Raw genomic sequence first — 18,279 nt, forward strand, 5'->3', positions numbered from 1 at the left:
CTCCACTTACAGCGGACATCAAATACTCTCTTCAAGGACTAGAAGCTGACGACATTAAAGGTAGACAGCTATCCCAAGACATCAATGAGGCCTTTATGTCCACATAATGATACTGAACTCAGGAACACTTGTTTAATCATCACTCCCCCCGCCCCCGCCACACCTTTTTGCCTGCTAATAATGAGTTAAATTTTCTGTGAACTTCTCTCAAGCCTTATTTATATCATCTACCTATTTGTAATTGCTGAAGATATATAAAATGATTCTTATATTGTTATTTTCCTTCTTATGATTTCCTAAAGGAAACAATATCTGTTTCCCCAGACTCCCTTCCTTATTAGATATGAAAAATTTGACTTGGGTACCTGCTAATCTTACCCATTTACTAGACAATGATATTCTGATTATTGGTTATGATAATGAAGCTAATTAGTTACACATCAGTTCTCTCCTACTGTTAATATAAACTTTGGTACATTTTTTTTTCCCCTGGATATATCTATTATAAAGGACCTATCTTAGGCAAATACCTTCAAGAATACCTCTCTGAGAATTCCTCTGGTAGAAATATATATGGATCTAATTTATATGAGCATTGTATAGCTATAGGAATGGGTGATAAAAAAAAATCAAGAAAAATACCTAGGTATAATGGAAAACGGCTTGCAGCAGCCTGCTCTTTCATAGTATATGTTCTCCACAGACTCATCGGCCATGCTCTTGTGGCTGGATGCCCATAAAACAGGAAAAAAAATCAATGAGTCCCCATTTCAGAAATTATTGAAATTACTTGGTGGGTAGATATGTCTGTAATTACTTCACTCTCCTTGCATCCTGGATGCTCGTGGGAAGCTCTGTGAAATACTTAAACTCTAGCTCATTTTGGAGTTACCTCTATTCATTTAACTATGGTATGAGAAACAATATTTTGAGGTTCATTCAGTACACCGCAATTGCTCCCAGGCCATAGCCACCCAATGGCAACAGCAATTCCTGGTAGATCCAACAATATTAGCTTTCTATAAGAAATAAAAAAGAAATACTTGGAAGATTAGGGGCTGGCCTCTGTATTCTCAGATAAGCTGACTTTTCAGGTAATTAAGAACATTGTTAGTTAGAAAAACTCTTATCTAAAATAGGTCATAGATGTTATTCCAAGAAGAAGGAAAAAGATGGGAAACAACTTGGGAAGACAACGAGGCCTTAGCTCAATGGATAGCACAAGTTCAACAGATTATAAAAACTTATGTACAAAACCAACAATGGGAAGGTGCCTGTATCCTATTTCAACAGGGCCCATCATCTATGCTGATGAAAATGAAATTTGAAGTAGCTATGATACAATGGCCAACTATAATGGGTACAGAAGCTCAGGCCAGACACTTATGGGACTCCAGTGGTCCCTCTAAATATTGGGAAATTTTAGATGAAAAACATGATCTATGATGTTGTATATTAAAAATCCAGGTGTCTTGGTTAAATCCTAAGCTAAGATTTTTACTAGTTCAACTAGTTGGTATAGGGACCATTCTTAATAACACTAGAATACGTCCAAGTAGATGGGCCATATTTAAAAAATAATAAAAAATGAGAACTCATCTCATTATCTGATTGTAAAAATTGGACAGGTGAATGGTTATATCCTAATCTATATGGAATTCTGAATTCATCTATCCCTGACATATCCACTCCAACAAATAACAATATATGGTATATGGGAAAGAGACATTTTTGTTGGGAAGGGTTAGAAAATTCTTCTGTTATACTAAGTGATTTCTATTGTAATGACATCATGTTCATATTAAGTGCTATGGGAGTATAGTGTAATACTGAAATTATGGGCTAAATAACTTTGCCTGAGGTTAATGAAACCCATGATAATATTGATATTGAAAATCCAATGTCCTGGGAAATTGAACTTAACCCATTTCATGAAGTCATTTCTATGGAAACTAATTAGTCAGAAGAAAAATTGGAGCTTCTGGATCATGAAATAGTAGAGCCTTCATTAATCTGGCCAAACTTATCATAAGGTACAAATAGCAGTAGACAAAGGAGGAAAACATATTATTAGCTTAATAAAAAAAAATAATGATCAATGTCAGGGGTTCTTTGTTTGACTGGGATATTTTTTCCTCTCAGACCTGTACTTGTCAAGTACTGGACATTTTCTCCTCCTGATTAGGTGTTACTAGTTTTGTTGTAGCCGCCAGCCTCTGATAGACACATGGATCACCAGAAATCAGTGAGTTATAGGAAACACACTCTTTATTCAGCCAGCTGGGTCTGCCAGGGGTACACAGACCCCAATTAAGCAGCCGCAAAATGTAGAGGTACAGGGTTATTAAGCCCTAAATCCCATTATTCATTCTGTCTAAACACAAAGGGCTATCTTTCTTCTATTCACTACCTGTCGACTCACAGGTCAGGTGTGTAAGTGGGGTTACAGAAGCAGAAAGCTTGTTTAGAATGTTTTGTTCCTATAATCAAGGCCTAGGTGCCCATAGCAATAGTGAAACAGTAATTTCCAGTAAGAGTCAATTTTTCAGCCACCACAGTTTAATATTGTTGCTCCTGTTAAATGTTATACTAGATGCAGAAAAATAAGACATAAGACAAATAGCAAAAAAAAAAAAAAAAACAACCCTTCAGATCATGATAGCTCAAAGATTAAAAATGATCCAGAATATTTTTAATGAAGACATATAAGACCTAAATGCCTCCCACTCACCCACCTTTCCTTTTGAAAAAATTCGACCTTGACTGCCATTTAAGGTTATGGTTTTGCCCATCCCCAATGGTCCACTGTTTAGCAAGACAAATGCTAACACTAGGAATGAGTCTTCCTAGCACTGTGGGACCACATTATCTAAGCAAAAGGCTGGTTATCAATGCATCTTTCAGATTTATTTATGACAAAAAAGGGAAACTATGGATGAAAAGGAGGCTACACAGTAAACCTGACAAGCTCAGAGAGGCCAGCATTGTGGGTCTTGCACACTCAGAGACCCAAAATAACCACACGGATGGTCTGAACATAAAAATTTCTAACTAGAAGCAGTCATAGAGTATAGTCACATTCTGGGCCTGTAGCTATCTTCCTTGATAAAGGTCCATCTTTACCTTAAGTGAGCCTATCTATTGTCTTTTTGCATCTAAGATAACACATCCTTTGAATGTCAGAGTAATACCTTTTCCAGGACCCTCAGGGTACAACCTTCCATCAGAGCACTAGACCAAAGAACCCCTCATTGTTATCCTTTTGCCCACATACTATCTCTATGTGCTGTAAATGTTAATTATCTTGTACCCACCAATGTAAAAGAAACACATATCTCTCCACTTTACTTTTTATCCAATCTCAGAACTTGCCCAACTTTGCTTTCTCCCACTTCCTTTGTCTACCACAGATGGATTTCATATAATCCACCCCCTTGTGTCACCTCCTTTATTTCTAATGTATAAAATAAGCTGTAAAACTATGGTTCTCTGGAGTATCTTCTCAACTGAGATTTTGCTTCCTGGCAATTGTCATCAGTTTGGGTCAAACTTTTTTCTTAGGCTGGATGTTCTTTTGATGACAAATGTAAACTCACACCTATTATTTGAATGTGGTATGTATGGTGAACAGGAAGATAGAAAAATGCATCCATTAAGGTCCCTTTACTCTCCTGGAAGAACCTTCAAAATTATCTTAAAAGACACCTCATTGCTCTAGCCCTGTGCAAATCCATCTGGCTTCTCTTTAGAATAAGTGAAGGGTTAAACTGCAGAGTCTCTCCCTCCGCTGGTTAATAAGAGCATGATGCTTCTTCCCTATAATTAAGAAAAGAGCCTAAGGCTTTATTGGAGAGGTGTATAAGCCACAATGAGCTTGGGGAGATAGGACGGTGTTCCCTCCCACAGTTTTTCTAAGTAAGCTCTTAGAGATCAGTTGCAGGTCCAGACTTCATCTGGAGTATCTCTAGGGAACTTGAGGCAAGGAAGAGGAACAAAAGGATACACTTCTTCTGGGGCTGAAAGCCACCTCTCGTTTAGGACTCTGACATCCTCATTTCCCTCTCTCATTTTTGGAAAGCTGTCTAAACCCGAGAAAGCTGGATAAAGAAAAAAAAAGGAGCTATTATTTGGAATTATTGGTCAAGGAAGGCTAGGAGCCCTGAGTCTTTTGAGAACTCATATTGTTTATATTTTAATTCTGGCTCCCAGGCCAGGAGCTTTATGAGAAAGCTGGTAGAGTATGGGGTGGTTGACGTCTCAAGGCTTTCCCTCATTATTTTTTTCATGGTTAATGAGAACGCAGATATCTGGGCCTTACCTTTTTCTTCAGCCTCCTAGACTGCCGCTCCTCCATTTCTGAGGAATTAATTACCTGCAGGTCCCAGTGGATACCAGATCCCCACTCATTTGTCCTAAAAGGAATGCCTATTTTTCTCTTCTCTTCTCTTCTCTTCTCTTCTCTTCTCTTCTCTTCTCTTCTCTTCTCTTCTCTTCTCTTCTCTTCTCTTCTCTCCTCTCCTCTCCTCTCCTCTCCTCTCCTCTCCTCTCCTCTCCTCTCCTCTCCTCTCCTCTCCTCTCCTCTCCTCTCCTCTTCTCTCTTTCTCTTCTCTCTTTCTGTCTTTTCCAGGACCTAGTTCAAAACTCACAAATATGGTGATTATTTATTTACATATATACTCCACCTCCCAACTCTCTTTAAATTCTGATTTTTTTTCCTCCAGATTGAAGTGTCTTATTCTGCTTTATATGCATGAGAAAAACATTTTTGGCTCAGATGTTAAGACAACAATTTTAACAAATATTGATACAGGCCAATGTCCTTTATGTCTTTTGAGCCCCCAGTGAGTTTCCTACTGGCCAAGGTCTAGGTATCCATTGAAATATTTTTTGGGACATGTGTAGAGGGTTGGAACAGATGAGGTGCTTCCAAAACTATTGGTATGAAACAAATTTTGATGACAATCCAGACTTTTCTCTGAAACTTTTTAGCAAAAAAATAATGTCTCTGAAAACTCTGCTTTTCCTCTTTTTAATTTCTAAAACTCCTTTCCCTTTCCTTTCATTTGCCTAGACACTAACTTACTTAGGCTTTACCTAGTTGTCTCCAGCCATGATCAAAGTCCTGCTGACTGGCATCCTGGGGCCTTTTAGGAGGCAAATGTCCTTTTTATTTAGTGTTTTCTCTACTTAGTCCAGCTCTTGGCCTCTTCCCTCCTCGCCCAGGGAGGGGAACTGGGTGACTGAAGCCACTCCTGCTAACTGGAAGGAATTGGGCGTTGCTGAACATAATGCCAGGAACTTGAACTCTGCCGAGGAACGGGATCAGGACAGCTGCTGACTCTCAGAGTAGGGCTGCCAGCCAGCTCACTGGGCGTCTGGCTACCTGGGGGAGAGATCCTTCTGCTCCTGACAACGGGCGGTTTGTTCAGTTCTTCTTGTCCTGATTCTTCTCCTGCTGCTTTTCACTGCTTTTCACTGAACTCTTTGGTAACTCTTCCTCTCACCAAATTTTGCAATTTGCTATAGACTTCAAATCTCAGGCTCTACCTCTCCTTCTTTTAGTGTTGCATTTCCCTGAAGTTAAAAGCCAACAAAGAGGATCAAGTTTCCTTAACTCTTTTCAAGCTCCTGGAGCTGAACTCTTCAGACCTACATACCAGAAAGGCTTTATTTTATCCCACTGCCATTTCACAGGTTTCCCCGCATTGATTTTAGGTTGATCTCTGAGAAGCTGATAAAGAAGCCAAACACTCTATCTTCAGAAACATATAATAATACGTTCATGCTAGGAAACTTCTGATTCTTCTTTTGGGGTAGCTGATTTACTTTTTTTTTTTTTTTGCTCCCATGACATTTTTTTCTCGCTGCTTTTATTTTTTTCTTTTGCTTTTTTCTTCACTTCTGTAATCTGCCTCTCTCTTGATAGAATTCTCTTTTTTCTTCCTGTTTTCTAGTCTGTCTGCCCCTTTCCCTCCTGGCAAGTTCTCTGTTCTAGGCTTTAACTTGGAGGTTTTATGAATCACTAAAGAGTTTTCAGATTACTAATCTGGGATAAGGGCAATTCGTTTCTGTTCACGGTTAGAATCCGGTCAAGTCTACTTCTTAACTGCATGTATAATCTTCATCTCCTTTCTAATGCCGTTTACGTGCTGCTTCATTAATCTGTTACCTACCATTTCTCTGGACAAGGAGGCACCTTTTCCTATTTAAAATTCCTCAACTCTAGATTTCTCAGCCCTAAAAATGATATTTGAGGCATAAAACAGTTATTATGAAAGCCTTTCCTAGAGAGTCCTTTGTCCGATTGTTTATGTTAGCTGTTATTTTGTAGAAAGATCACTATATTTAAGAGTCAGAACCTTTACAGTAACCTTGGAAAAATTACTTACCTTCCCTGGGCTCTTAGTGTCCTCACTGGTAAAATGGGAACACTCCATTTGAGTATTGTGGAGATGAAATAACAAACAGGAAGGCACTTAGCAAACTGTATTGAGATGGTAAGGTAAATGAGCAGAGATGATATCCTGATTCTTTTTTAAATCTTTCAAAGGTAAAGGATCATTAATCATTGAGATTTGTCTTGGTCAGTTTATTTTGGGCAGGTCTCAGAAGGCTACAAGCTAGAAAAGGTACAGAAATCTTTGTGCTAAAATTAAAGGTATAAACTGTAGGGCTTTTTGGCCACAGAGGGTGCTAAAGAATTCTGATTGGAGTTGTTGTGAATCCAGTCTTGGGCTAATGTAGCCCCAGGGAGATGCTTTGGGAAGTGGAATCACTGCAAGTTAAATATTCACTTCCCAGGCAAGCCTAAAGCCTGTTTTAAAAGAGTGTGTGTGGGCCAAACCCAAAGTTGCCTGGGACATTTCAGACTGGCACCACCTTTTCTGGCTGTTTCTGAGGCGACCTAGGGACCAGAGGTCAGAGTAACTGAAAAGTAAAGAGAGGACTGCAGTTTGTGCAGATATACTCTTAGCGTAGAGGGCGGGCGGAGGAAACAAAAAGAAGGAGGGCACTGGGAGCTGAGGCCCCACCTTTCATTCCAGCAAAGTGCACCAGCAGAGCAAGGATGAGTCACAGGCTCCAGCGCTCAGATTCCCATAGGTGAGGAACTGACTCCTCAGACTAAGAAAACGTGGGTGCTTGCTCCTCAGCAGTGGCCTTGGCAGGGTGTTGGAGCCCTCAGTCTGCCCGGTCTGGTCTCTGGGGCCAGGGCTGGGTTTCCCTCATGTATGGCAAGAGCCCTACGCGTGCCGTGCTTCTCCTTGGCATACAGCTCACAGGTAAGAGCTGGTGTGCTTCACTCAGCATTTTCTCCCTCTTCACCTACCCTGTAAAGCTAATGAGTTGTTTAGCAAGTCGCAAGGGTTTTTTTTTTCCGGAGACTGAGCTACAGTTGTAGTTCGCTATAGTTTTGACTTTACTGAAACCAAAGTTGGTGGGTTGTTTTTGGGGAATTGCTTTTGGACAAACAGGTTTAGGTGTGTTTTGGCTGCCAGTGATTCAGGCACAGAGAGGGCTTTTAAATCTCAGGTTACAAACCATTGTGTGTGTGTGTGTGTGTGTGTGTGTGTGTGTGTGTGTGTGTGTGTGTCTACTCTTGATCTCCCACTGCAGGCAGAACATGGCACTTGGATTTCTGTGTGGGTCTTGTTTGGAACTCTTGGCAGAACCGGGAAAACCAAGATTGTTAAGGAGAGAGAGACACACCGTGTTTTTAAAACTGCCCCAATATGCACATTCTAAATGTTAATAACATGATAAAAAATGCCACGTGATATAAGGTTTCAAGAGTGCAGGTGAACATAAGCTGTCTGGGGTTAATTCAATTTCTGCAGAAGACTAGGAATAGTATAAAAACCACATAACAAGTATCCTTTCTGGAAAACTCACCCGGTAGGTGACCATTATACACACAATATATATTCTTAAATTGAATACAAGTCTAATTCATGTTATGATTAGTTTTGATTTTTTGTTTCTGTTTCCAAGTTTTATTTGCTGATGTTTGTATTTTCTTATAACAGTTCTGAAGTGGGTACCACAAGGCTAGGGTCATTATGTTGTGGAGAAAGTGAGAGCACTAGGAAGGCTCGCTGTGTGTTATTTTTAGTTGTTATATGGGATGGGAGGGTCAAGGTTGAAAATAGGTAGGCATATGTAGACTCTGGGTGAAGTAAGTTTGAGAGCTGGGACATTTCAGTCCTGTTTTATGCCCTACTTGGACATTTATTTTGGTAGTGTCAGCAGTTGTTCTCTTTTACATACATCCCTAGGGAACTTTTCTTTTTCTTTTATTATAGCTCTTTGGCCTATAGCAGCTGTGGAAATTTACACCTCCCGAGTGCTAGAGGCTGTCAACGGGACAGATGTTCGGTTAAAATGCACTTTCTCCAGCTTTGCCCCTGTGGGTGATGCTTTGACAGTGACCTGGAATTTCCGTCCACAAGATGGGGGGCCTGAGCAGTTCGTAAGTAGATTATTGTCATTTTCTAGGGCACCTTGGTTAGGATAATAAGCCAGTCTATTTCTCCTTGCCCTTCCTGTATTTTTTGGTGACAAGCACAAGGTAAAGTTGGGAAACAATTCCTGGGACACTGACAGAACTAAACAACTGATGAAAGGGAAAACAAGAGATTCTTGCAAGAAAGCTGCAGATGGGGCAGTGAGGCTGGCTGGTGTTTCTCTTCTGCTCCCATCATCTCAGCCACGTTGGCCCAGGCACTGAGTAAGGCCTTTTGTCATTTCTCCTCTCTAGGTATTCTACTATCATGTGGATCCCTTCAAGCCCATGAGAGGGCGATTCAAGGATCGGGTGGGCTGGGATGGGAACCTTCAGCGTTATGATGTCTCCATCATCCTTTGGAAGCTGCAGTTCGATGACAATGGGACATATACTTGCCAGGTGAAGAACCCACCTGATGTTGATGGGCTGATAGGGGAGATCCGGCTCAGCGTTGTGCAGACTGGTAGGTTATGCAAAGGAAATGGTTTTGGGAAGATTGAGAGTTTGTGAAAAAGAAAGGGGCAATCTTTTGTGATTGCCGAAAGAGTAGAGAGAAGGACCAGCCCTTCAGATATGGAAACTGAAGAGGGAGAGTGAAGAATCCTGGGGTAAAAAGAGAAGAGCTTTGTTTAGCTGTGAAAAGAAACAAAAGTAAAGCAATGGGATCCAGGGAATCTGTTACAAAAATGGCATTGAGATTGTGAAAGGAAGAGGAAGCAACTGTCTGATAAAAGGCTAACAATAGTTCTGTTCATTCACTCGTTTATTTATAAAATACTTATTGAGTACCTACTCTGTGTCAGGTACCATCTCATTTAATCCTCACAACCACTCTAGGAGGCAGATACTGATAATGGTAGCTTTTGTTTATTGAGTTGTGTTAGGATCTTTGCATGTTTTATTAAATCTTTCTATATTGGGTCAGTTTATTGTCCTCTTAGTGCCCTCTCCCACTTTACCAATGAGGAAACTGAAGCTTACAGAGGTCAAGTCACTTGTCCAAAGTCATATTGCTGATGAATGGAGTCACTTGGAACTCACAACCAAGCATCTTTGGCTACAGTATTCTGCTCCAAACTAATGCATTATATTGCCTGCAGTCCTATAAGGGACAACCAGGAAAACTGCGTCAGATAATAAAAAGCAAAGTTCATAAAACTTTGAAGTTGTAAATTTGGGTAAATAAATCTTTTTTCCTCCTTCCAGTAATGTGAGAATCATGTGGCAATGACTGAGGATCAAATGAGATAATAAATGTAAAAATTTCCCAAACTCTGAATTGTACTTAAAATTATAATAGCTACCATACATTGAGTGTTTATTATGTGTAGGCACAGCATAGGACAATTTATATGAAAAATTTTATTTTTTATAAGAACTCAAGAAGTGGATATTGTTATCTCTATTTTATACATTGAGGAAACTGTTGCTAAAAGGTTAATTACCCCAAATCATACAGCTAGTAAATGGTGAAGCTGGTATTTTAACCTAGCTTTCTCTGGTGTGTGCTCTTAACCAACACTCAATATTATTACCCCAAATGGATAAGCCTGTAAAGTGGTATGATTTCCTCCTTTCATTCTTAGAACCATCCTTTAAGGTCCTATCAATAGAGAGCTGTGTGATCTTGGAGAACTAATCTTAGTATGGACCTCAATTTCTTCATCTGCAAAATGAACAGATTAGACAAGAACACATGGTTCTTAAACATACTTGGATCACTGCTTTTTGAGAATCTAATGAAAACCATGGCCCTGCTTCCCAGAAAAAATGTACACACACAGAATATGACATGAATTTTGTGGGCTTGCGGCCTTCTCTCCCCCGTTCTCCTTTATGGACTCCAGACTGGGAATCCCTGAGCTGGATATTCTCTGTTTTTTCTATTTCTGAGGGTTTGTTGAAGTTTAAATCAGAAACCAAACTAAAAGAAAGGAGACCTGGGCTTCACAGACCTCTGGGTTTCCTCTTGACCATTTACCCACTAGACTATACAGTCCTGTGCCATTGTGAAGTTTTGATCAACGATCGACCATATGCAATGGTGGTTTCATAAGATAATGGAACTGAAAAATTCCTATCACCTAGTCATGTCACATCCATCACCACGTCTTAACACAAAGATTGCAAAAAATAAGGCTGTGGTTGAGATGGCAAAAACTAACCTTGGGTGGATGAGGATGACATTGAGGAGCTCCTAGAGGTGGTTCCTGAGGAATTAACTAATGAAAAGATGTTGGAACTAGAGCAGGAACACCTAGCTGAGGAAGAGGAAAGAGGAAAGAAAACTGCAGGAGAATAAGAAACCCCCAAAAATTCACAGTGAAGGGTTTAGCAGATGCTTTTACAGATCCCAATAAGTATCTTAAAAAGTTTGAAAGCATGAACCCCAACACCAAAAGGTTTTCATTACTAGAGAGGAATGTTCATGGTGCATTATCTGCTTACAAGAAAATCTATAATGAAAAACATAAACAAACAAAATAAACAAAGCAAACCACCACCAATAAATTTCTGAAAAATGTGACATCTCCTCGGGAAGAGCCTCAGGCAGGTCCTTCAGGGTATATTCCAGAAGAAGGCATCTGTATTGGAGATGACAGCTCCATGTGTGTCATCTCCATGTGTGTTAGCACTCCTGAAGACCTTCCAGTCTGACAGGATGTGGAGGTGGAAGATGGTGATATTGATAATCCTGATCCCCTGTAGGCCCAGGCTAATATGTGTGCTTGTGTCTTAGTTTTTAACAAAAAGTTTAAAAAGTAAAAAAAAAAAAAAAAAAAAGAAAAATGAAAAAGCTTACAGAATAAAAATATAAATATTTTTGTACAGCTGTACAATGTGTTTGTTTTAAGCTAAGTGTTACTATAAAAGAGTTAAAAGTAAAAAATTTAGAAAGTTTATAAAGTTAAAAAGTTACAGTAAGCTGGTTAATTTATTATTGAAGAAAAATATTTTAAATTTATTGTAGCTTAAGTGGACAGTATTTGTAAAGTCTACAGCAGTAATGTCTTAGGCCTTCAGATTAACTCACCACTCATACTCACCGACTCACCCAGGGCAACTTCCAGTCCTGTAAATTCCATTCTTGGTAAGTCCCCTATATAGGAATACCATTTTAAATCTTTTATGTCATATTTTTATTGTAGGTTTTCTATGTGTAGATATATTTAGACACACAAATACTTACCATTGTGTTATGATTACCTACAGTATTCAGTGTAGTAACATGCTGTATTATTTTATAGCCTAGGAGTAATAGGCTATAACCATAAGTGTAGGTGTGTAGTAGACTATATCATCTAGATTTGTGTAAGTGCACACTTAGGTTTGTGTTTGTACAATGACAAAATTGCCTAATGATGCATGTCTCAGAACATATCCCCATCGTTAATGATGCATGACTGTAGTTACAGATTTACTTCCCAGTGGGCATGTGTTCCTCGAAGGTAATCATTTTATTTTATTTTTTTTTTGGCTTGCTATTTCCACCATTACCTAGAACATAGTAAGTCCTTAATAAACTTAAATACGCGCCTGGCTGAATGGCAAAGGGGAGAGGGATTTAGGGAGAAATAGTTTGGGTCCTGGATTTGATTAGGTCATTAATAATCTTACTGAAAACGGCGCAGTGGTTCTCACAATTTTAGCATGCATTGGAATTACCTGGTGGATATGTTAAAATAGATTGCCAGACCTCACCTGTAATTCTGTAAGTCTGGGGTGGGGTCTGATAATTTGCACTTCAAAGGTCTCAATAATACTGCTGCTGCTCTAAACCTAGGACCATAGTCTGAGAACCACTAAAGTAGTCTGTGCAACTTTCCTACTGCTACTGGAGTTTACAGGGTAATATGACAGGAGAAAAAGAGATTCCACTTAATGATGAAAATAATTCCTATTATATGTTTAGATTTCATCATAGTCCTCCTCCTTTATAGAATTCTAACTTGATCTCTTTTTCTCCTTACAGTACGCTTCTCTGAGATCTACTTCCTGACGCTCGCTATTGGCTCTGCCTGTACACTGATGGTCATAATAGTAATTGTGGTGGTCCTCTTTCAGCATTTCCGGAAAAAGCGATGGGCTGAAAGAGCTCAAAAAGTGGTGGAGCTAAAATCGTAAGGCTGGGCAGTTCTGGGATAATCTTCTAATATTTTTTTTATGGTGACACTTGGTATTTTTCAATAGAGCTAAGTAACTGTTGAACAGATATTCTCTTTGAGGAAATTGTATATAAAAGAATTCAAATTCACAGAATGGATAAATTAGGGTATGAATTAGTAACTTTACAAAAGGTTTCTTAATTTTACAGAAGGTTGCATTATAAACTTTCTTTATTATGGAGGATTTGATATTATTAAAATCTGCTAGTAAAGCTTTTTTAGAATACTCCTTATTTTTAATGTAAAGGTATAGATTTCTAAGAACCACTGGGTAGTCAGCAGAGGCACTATAAATCGGTGCCTGGGAATATCAGCCATACGCATATATTCTTTTATTGAGGTGAAATTTACATACTATAAAATTCATCTTTTTACTATTTAATATTCGCCACTAATTTCAGAACATTTTCATCACCTCCCAAAGAAACTCTATACCCTTTAGCTATCACTCTCTATTTTCCCCTCCCACCTGCCCCTGACAACTACTAATCTGCTTTTTTTTTTTTTTTTTTTTTACGTATAGATTTGCCTATTCTGGACATTTCATATAAATGGAATCATACAATATATGGCTTTTTTGTTTGGCTTCTTTGATTTAGTATGTTTTCAAAGTTCATCCATGTTATAGAATGTAGTAGTACTTCATTTCTTTTGACAGCTGCATAATATCTCACTGTTTATATATGACATTTTGTTTATCCATTCAATTGACTGACACAAGTTTTTCCCACTTTTCAGCTATTGTAATTTATAATTTCATTTATAAGTTTTTGTGTAGACGTATGATTTCAGTTCTCTTAGGTACATACCTAGGAATGAAATTGCTAGGATATATGGTAACTATGTTTACTTCATTGAGGAATTGCCAGACTATTTTCTGAAACAGGTGCACCACATTATATTCCCACCAGCAATGTATAAGGGCTCCAATTTGTCCACATCATTGACAACACTTGTTGTTGTCTGTCCTTTTGATTTAGTCACAGTGGGTGTGAAGTGGCTTCTTATTAATGTTTTAATTTGTATTTTCCTAATGACTAATGATGTTAAGTATCTTTCCGTGTGTTTAATGGCCATTTGTACATCATTTTTGGAGATGTAGCTATCCAAATGTTTTGCCTATTTAAAAATTGAGTTGTCTTTTTATTGTTGAGTTGTAAGAATTCCTATATTTATTTTGGATATACAATTTGCAATTATTTTCTTCCATTCTGTGGATTATCATTTCACTTTCTTGATAGTGTTCTTTGAAGCACAAAATTTTTAAATTATGGTGAAGTCCAATTTATGGTTTTTTGTTGTTGTTGCTTGTGCTATTGGTGACATCTAAGAAATCATTGCCTAATCCAAGGTCATGAAGATTTATGCCTGTTTTCTTCTAAGAGTTTTACAGTTTTAGTTCTTATGTTTAGGTCTTTGATCCATTTTGAGTTAATTTTTGCATATGAAGTAGGAGTTCAAATTCATTCTTTTGCAGACGTTGCAGTGTTTTTTGGTTCTTGCAGACCATTTCTTTTTCTTGAGAAATTATTTACTGACGTAAATAGAATTGTTTTTAAGGAGCCTAATGAACCCAACTCTGAGGTTCTGGTTTAAATAGAATATAATCAATAAAGATGACTTCTAGGTCAACAAAAAAACCTTTTCTTTTCTTTTTTCCTTTTGAATGTGAGTAGACTTAGATGCAAGACACTAATGGTAAACTAAGGTGTCTGCTTTAAATCCCTGGAGTTCCCAAATTATACTATTCCCTTCTAATAGTATTCTGAAAAGTGTCTAGGATCATGTGAAGGCATGAGTATTATTAGTTGGATGACAGTAGTGATAAAGCTCTTTGCGAGCTTGGATCTACTTCCAGGTATATGTAATTCTTTCCAAAATATGGGGTGGAGGGGAAATACCTCATATGAAGCTTTGTAAAATTTGCCTCCCTTGCTTTTTGTCTTGTTCACCTGACATTAGTTTCTGCTTCTTTGTTACAGCAAAGAAGAGGAAAGGCTCAACCAAGAAAAAAAAGTTGCTATTTATTTAGAAGACACAGACTAACATTCTTAGATGGTGAGATTCACAAATGGGTTAATGTCATTCCTTTGCTTTTTTGTCTCTAATGTGGTTCTCCCATATTATGATTGTTAGGTGTTTCCTATTAGAAGCATTAGTGAAATTAGAGGAGCTAGGTCAGGGAGATAAAAGCTTCTTAGTGTTATGGATGGCTTCCCCTTTGAGTATGCTTTGTGCAAAGTATTATTAAGCTAGACCTTACTACCATTAAAGCTTAGAGAATTCTAAGATTATTTGAGGCTTTGCGGTTATATTTTTCATTCAGAATATAAGTTAACTCTCAATATGTACATAAATATTTTTTAAATGAAAGAATTACTATCTGCTTGTTTTGTTTTGTTTTATTGTAAATCAATCATGGCTTTAAGAGAGTGACTCAGTAGCTATGCTTGACATTTTGACAGAAGAACTAGTGTACTATTTGGAATTAATCTCAAGTCTTTTCATTTAGTTATTGGGACCATAAATCCAATTTTAAGTGTGTATTTTCTCTTTCTAGTTTTCAGGTTTATCAGGCTTAAAAGGTAGAATAATTTTTTTATATGGTCAGAATTTCTTTTAATCTCTAAAATAGGACTACTATTATTATTTGCAAAAAGAGTCATGTTTTTATAGCCTAAAGCTCCAATAAAAGACCTTAAGGACTTATAAAATAGAATATGGAGAGAAATGATTCTATTGTAAACCAAAAAAATAAATTTTGTATCAGAGATTTTTACCAAGGGCTATTTCTTTTTAAAGTCAAGCAGATTCTCCAACATATGGGTCATGGAAAATAAATATGGGGATTTTTTATATTCAAAAAAATTTCATGAACTAACAAAATCAAGTGCAATGTATGATCTCTGACTGTATGGATACTAGTTTGAATAAACTAGTTGTAAAAAGACTTTGGGGGCTAATTGGAAAAGTGTTAAATATGAAAAGTTTAAATATGGATAATATTAGAGAATTATTAATTTTTATTAGGTATAATAAGGGTATTGTGGTTATACAGAAAAATATTCATATTTTTAAAATGCACATCAGAATATTTAGGGAAAATATGTCAGTTATTAGTTTTTTAAGTTTGATTTTGCTTATAATAAAAGGAAGGAAGTAGGGAGAGACAAGAAATGTATGTGTGAGTGAGCTATGCATCATTCAAATGTCCATGCAAGGCAGAGGTTACGAATTAAGGACACTGACTCTGAGAACTATGTAATAAGCATCAAGGAAACTTCTTTTAAAAGTTAAATTAGGGGGAGAACAAATATGTTTTAGAATATTTTCCTTCACAATGGCTCTAACAATATGTTATGTAATTCATAATGCCAGGTTTTCCTATTACATTCTTTCCAAATGCTTTATCCATTTAAACTTTTGTATTTCAGGAAGCTGAAGATTTCCAAGAACAAGAACCCTAGGATAAACTGAAGTTAATGGAACCTTTTTTTCTTTTTTTGGCTCTTTCATTTGTGACCTGTCTTCCAACCAGCTCTGCAGTACATAACCACCTAGACAAGCAACATCTCTCTGGAGCCAGCATAGGGACCTTCTTGAGCAGATACCATAAGACTCACATACAGCCAGATTACTAAGGTTTTATTTAATTTTAGAGTGCAAATATTTTTCAAATTCTTATTAGCTTTTGTTTACTAAGAAGTTACACTTTTGCCCTGAAGTACTCCTTGTAGATAATGACTTGTATACATATATTGGCAGCAAATGGAATAAAAGCCAACTTATCTATCATGACATTTCCTTTAACATATTAGTTTTAGAGCAGCACTCCTGCTACTAAAGTTAGTGTTTACTTTTTCCTTCTCACACTCTCAATTAAAGGTGAGCTAATTCTTCCAGCTGTTTTTTATTAACATAAAATCCTAACTTTTTTGGAAGTTGAACTCCTAAATTTTATTTTTTTAAACTCCTAAATTTTATAAGAAAATCCTAAATTTAAGCTGTTAAAGAACAGTTTGATATTTATGGCTCTCCTTAAGTATAGGACATATCTTGTTCTATTGAATTTGTTCTAATATCTTAGATGATAGTTTTTCTTTTTTAGTCAATTGATCCAAGGACAAGTCTAAATCACTAAGCAACTAGGAAAAATTATGTAAATGCTAATAGACTGAAAAATGCACCTCAGAATGAACTGCTTGTCACCTTTTTGCTGTATTGTGAAAAACAATCAACAGTGCAGGTCTTTTTTGAGCAGTAAATGACTGCTTAGCTTACTGTGTTTTTTTCCTCTAATTTGATTACCTATAAAAACAAAGCAAAGTTTATGCTCATTCATTTATAGACTGGAATCATTAAATAGAAGAATTCTGAAATAGTATATTAAGAGTTTAAAAACTTAGGGTTGGTGAAAACAATCAACCCTAAATGATGATAACTCGTACAGTGTTACACAAAGAACTGGAAGAGATTATTTAAATTCCTCCTTTTTTTCTTTTTTTCAAATTTGCTTGCGTATTTTGGGTAGAGAGAATTTGATATGGGGCAAGGAAATACCCAAACCAACAGAATGAAACCAACTTTATTCTTTTTTCTCTTCTACTAGTAGATAAAGCAAACTTTACAAATGGGCTATGAAAAGAAGGCAGCTTTTTATAAAGTGTCTGGTTTCCTGGAGTTTTTCCAAACTTAAATTACAGTAGCATTTATTCAAAAGATAGAAAACATCTAAAATTTTAGGGCCCCTACAATCTTTATAGCATGATATTTTTTCAGTTTTCACCGAATAGGCTGAAGATGTTATTCTTTCTAACAAACTGGAATTTTCAAATAGGCTATCTGTATTTAAAGATGCTGAACGTTGATTTTTTCCTAATATTTAAAAAAGTTGGTATAATTTACATGTGAACTTTGATTCTGAAAAACATTCCATACCTGTCTCATTTTGCCTATTACACTGTCTAAATAGGTAAAATTCAACACCCAGTTTGAAACTGAAAATTAGATTTAAAGTTTATATTACTTTCAATTCACATTTTCTATTTTTCTCCACAATTTACCCTTTCAAAATATAAAAACTGGATGTTTCTTCCAACAGATGGCCTGATGTTCCATAAGTGTAATGAAGAAGTAGTTAAAAACTGATGGAAAGTCTTTCCAGCAAAACTTGTGGCAATGTCTTGGCTAAATACTCAAGGGTTAATATGGTCATGTTATTCAGTGTCTTCTACCTAAAGAGAACTTTTGTATTGTAATTTATTTTTTATTGTGCCTTAAACATTTATGTAAATAACCTTTAGTAATAAAGAATTCTCAGTTATGTAATTTACTTATATACAAATCTAGAAATTTTACATAGCAGGTAACAGAACATACATGGTTATATATTTTACCTTCACTGAAAATCTTCTTTGAGGCAGCCTGGAAGTCAAAAATGGATAGAATTTCTACTGGATAAATAAACCTATATGGAATTTCGCAGAATTTTCACATTGCTTTGGATAACTGGGAGTTGGACACAACAAACTAGTTTGCAGATTCTTTCAAAAGAACAATATCATCTATTTCATTTGGTACTCTTCCATTACCTTCCTAATAGCAAAATAC

At 36.8% G+C, this 18,279-nt stretch overlaps 1 protein-coding gene across 2 annotated transcripts; it reads left to right on the forward strand.

The window, feature by feature from the left end:
• The first annotated feature begins 5,288 nt into the window (after positions 1 to 5,288).
• On the forward strand, positions 5,289 to 17,992 carry MPZL2 (myelin protein zero like 2). 2 transcript variants are annotated; one of them, XM_016155522.2, is made up of 7 exons: positions 5,289 to 5,419; positions 7,044 to 7,280; positions 8,301 to 8,467; positions 8,756 to 8,966; positions 12,477 to 12,624; positions 14,652 to 14,727; positions 16,104 to 17,992. In XM_016155522.2, the coding sequence occupies exons 2-6, from the start codon at positions 7,226 to 7,228 to the stop codon at positions 14,713 to 14,715; spliced, it is 645 nt and encodes a 214-aa protein (XP_016011008.2). In that variant the 5' UTR covers positions 5,289 to 5,419; positions 7,044 to 7,225; the 3' UTR covers positions 14,716 to 14,727; positions 16,104 to 17,992. The 2 variants fall into 2 exon arrangements, with proteins under 2 accessions (XP_016011008.2, XP_036076530.1); XM_036220637.1 differs by having other exon boundaries at positions 5,300 to 5,487.
• The last annotated feature ends 287 nt before the right edge of the window (positions 17,993 to 18,279 follow it).

The sequence above is a fragment of the Rousettus aegyptiacus genome, unplaced genomic scaffold (genome assembly GCF_014176215.1).
Source record: "Rousettus aegyptiacus isolate mRouAeg1 unplaced genomic scaffold, mRouAeg1.p scaffold_m13_p_5, whole genome shotgun sequence".
Lineage (NCBI taxonomy): Eukaryota > Metazoa > Chordata > Mammalia > Chiroptera > Pteropodidae > Rousettus > Rousettus aegyptiacus.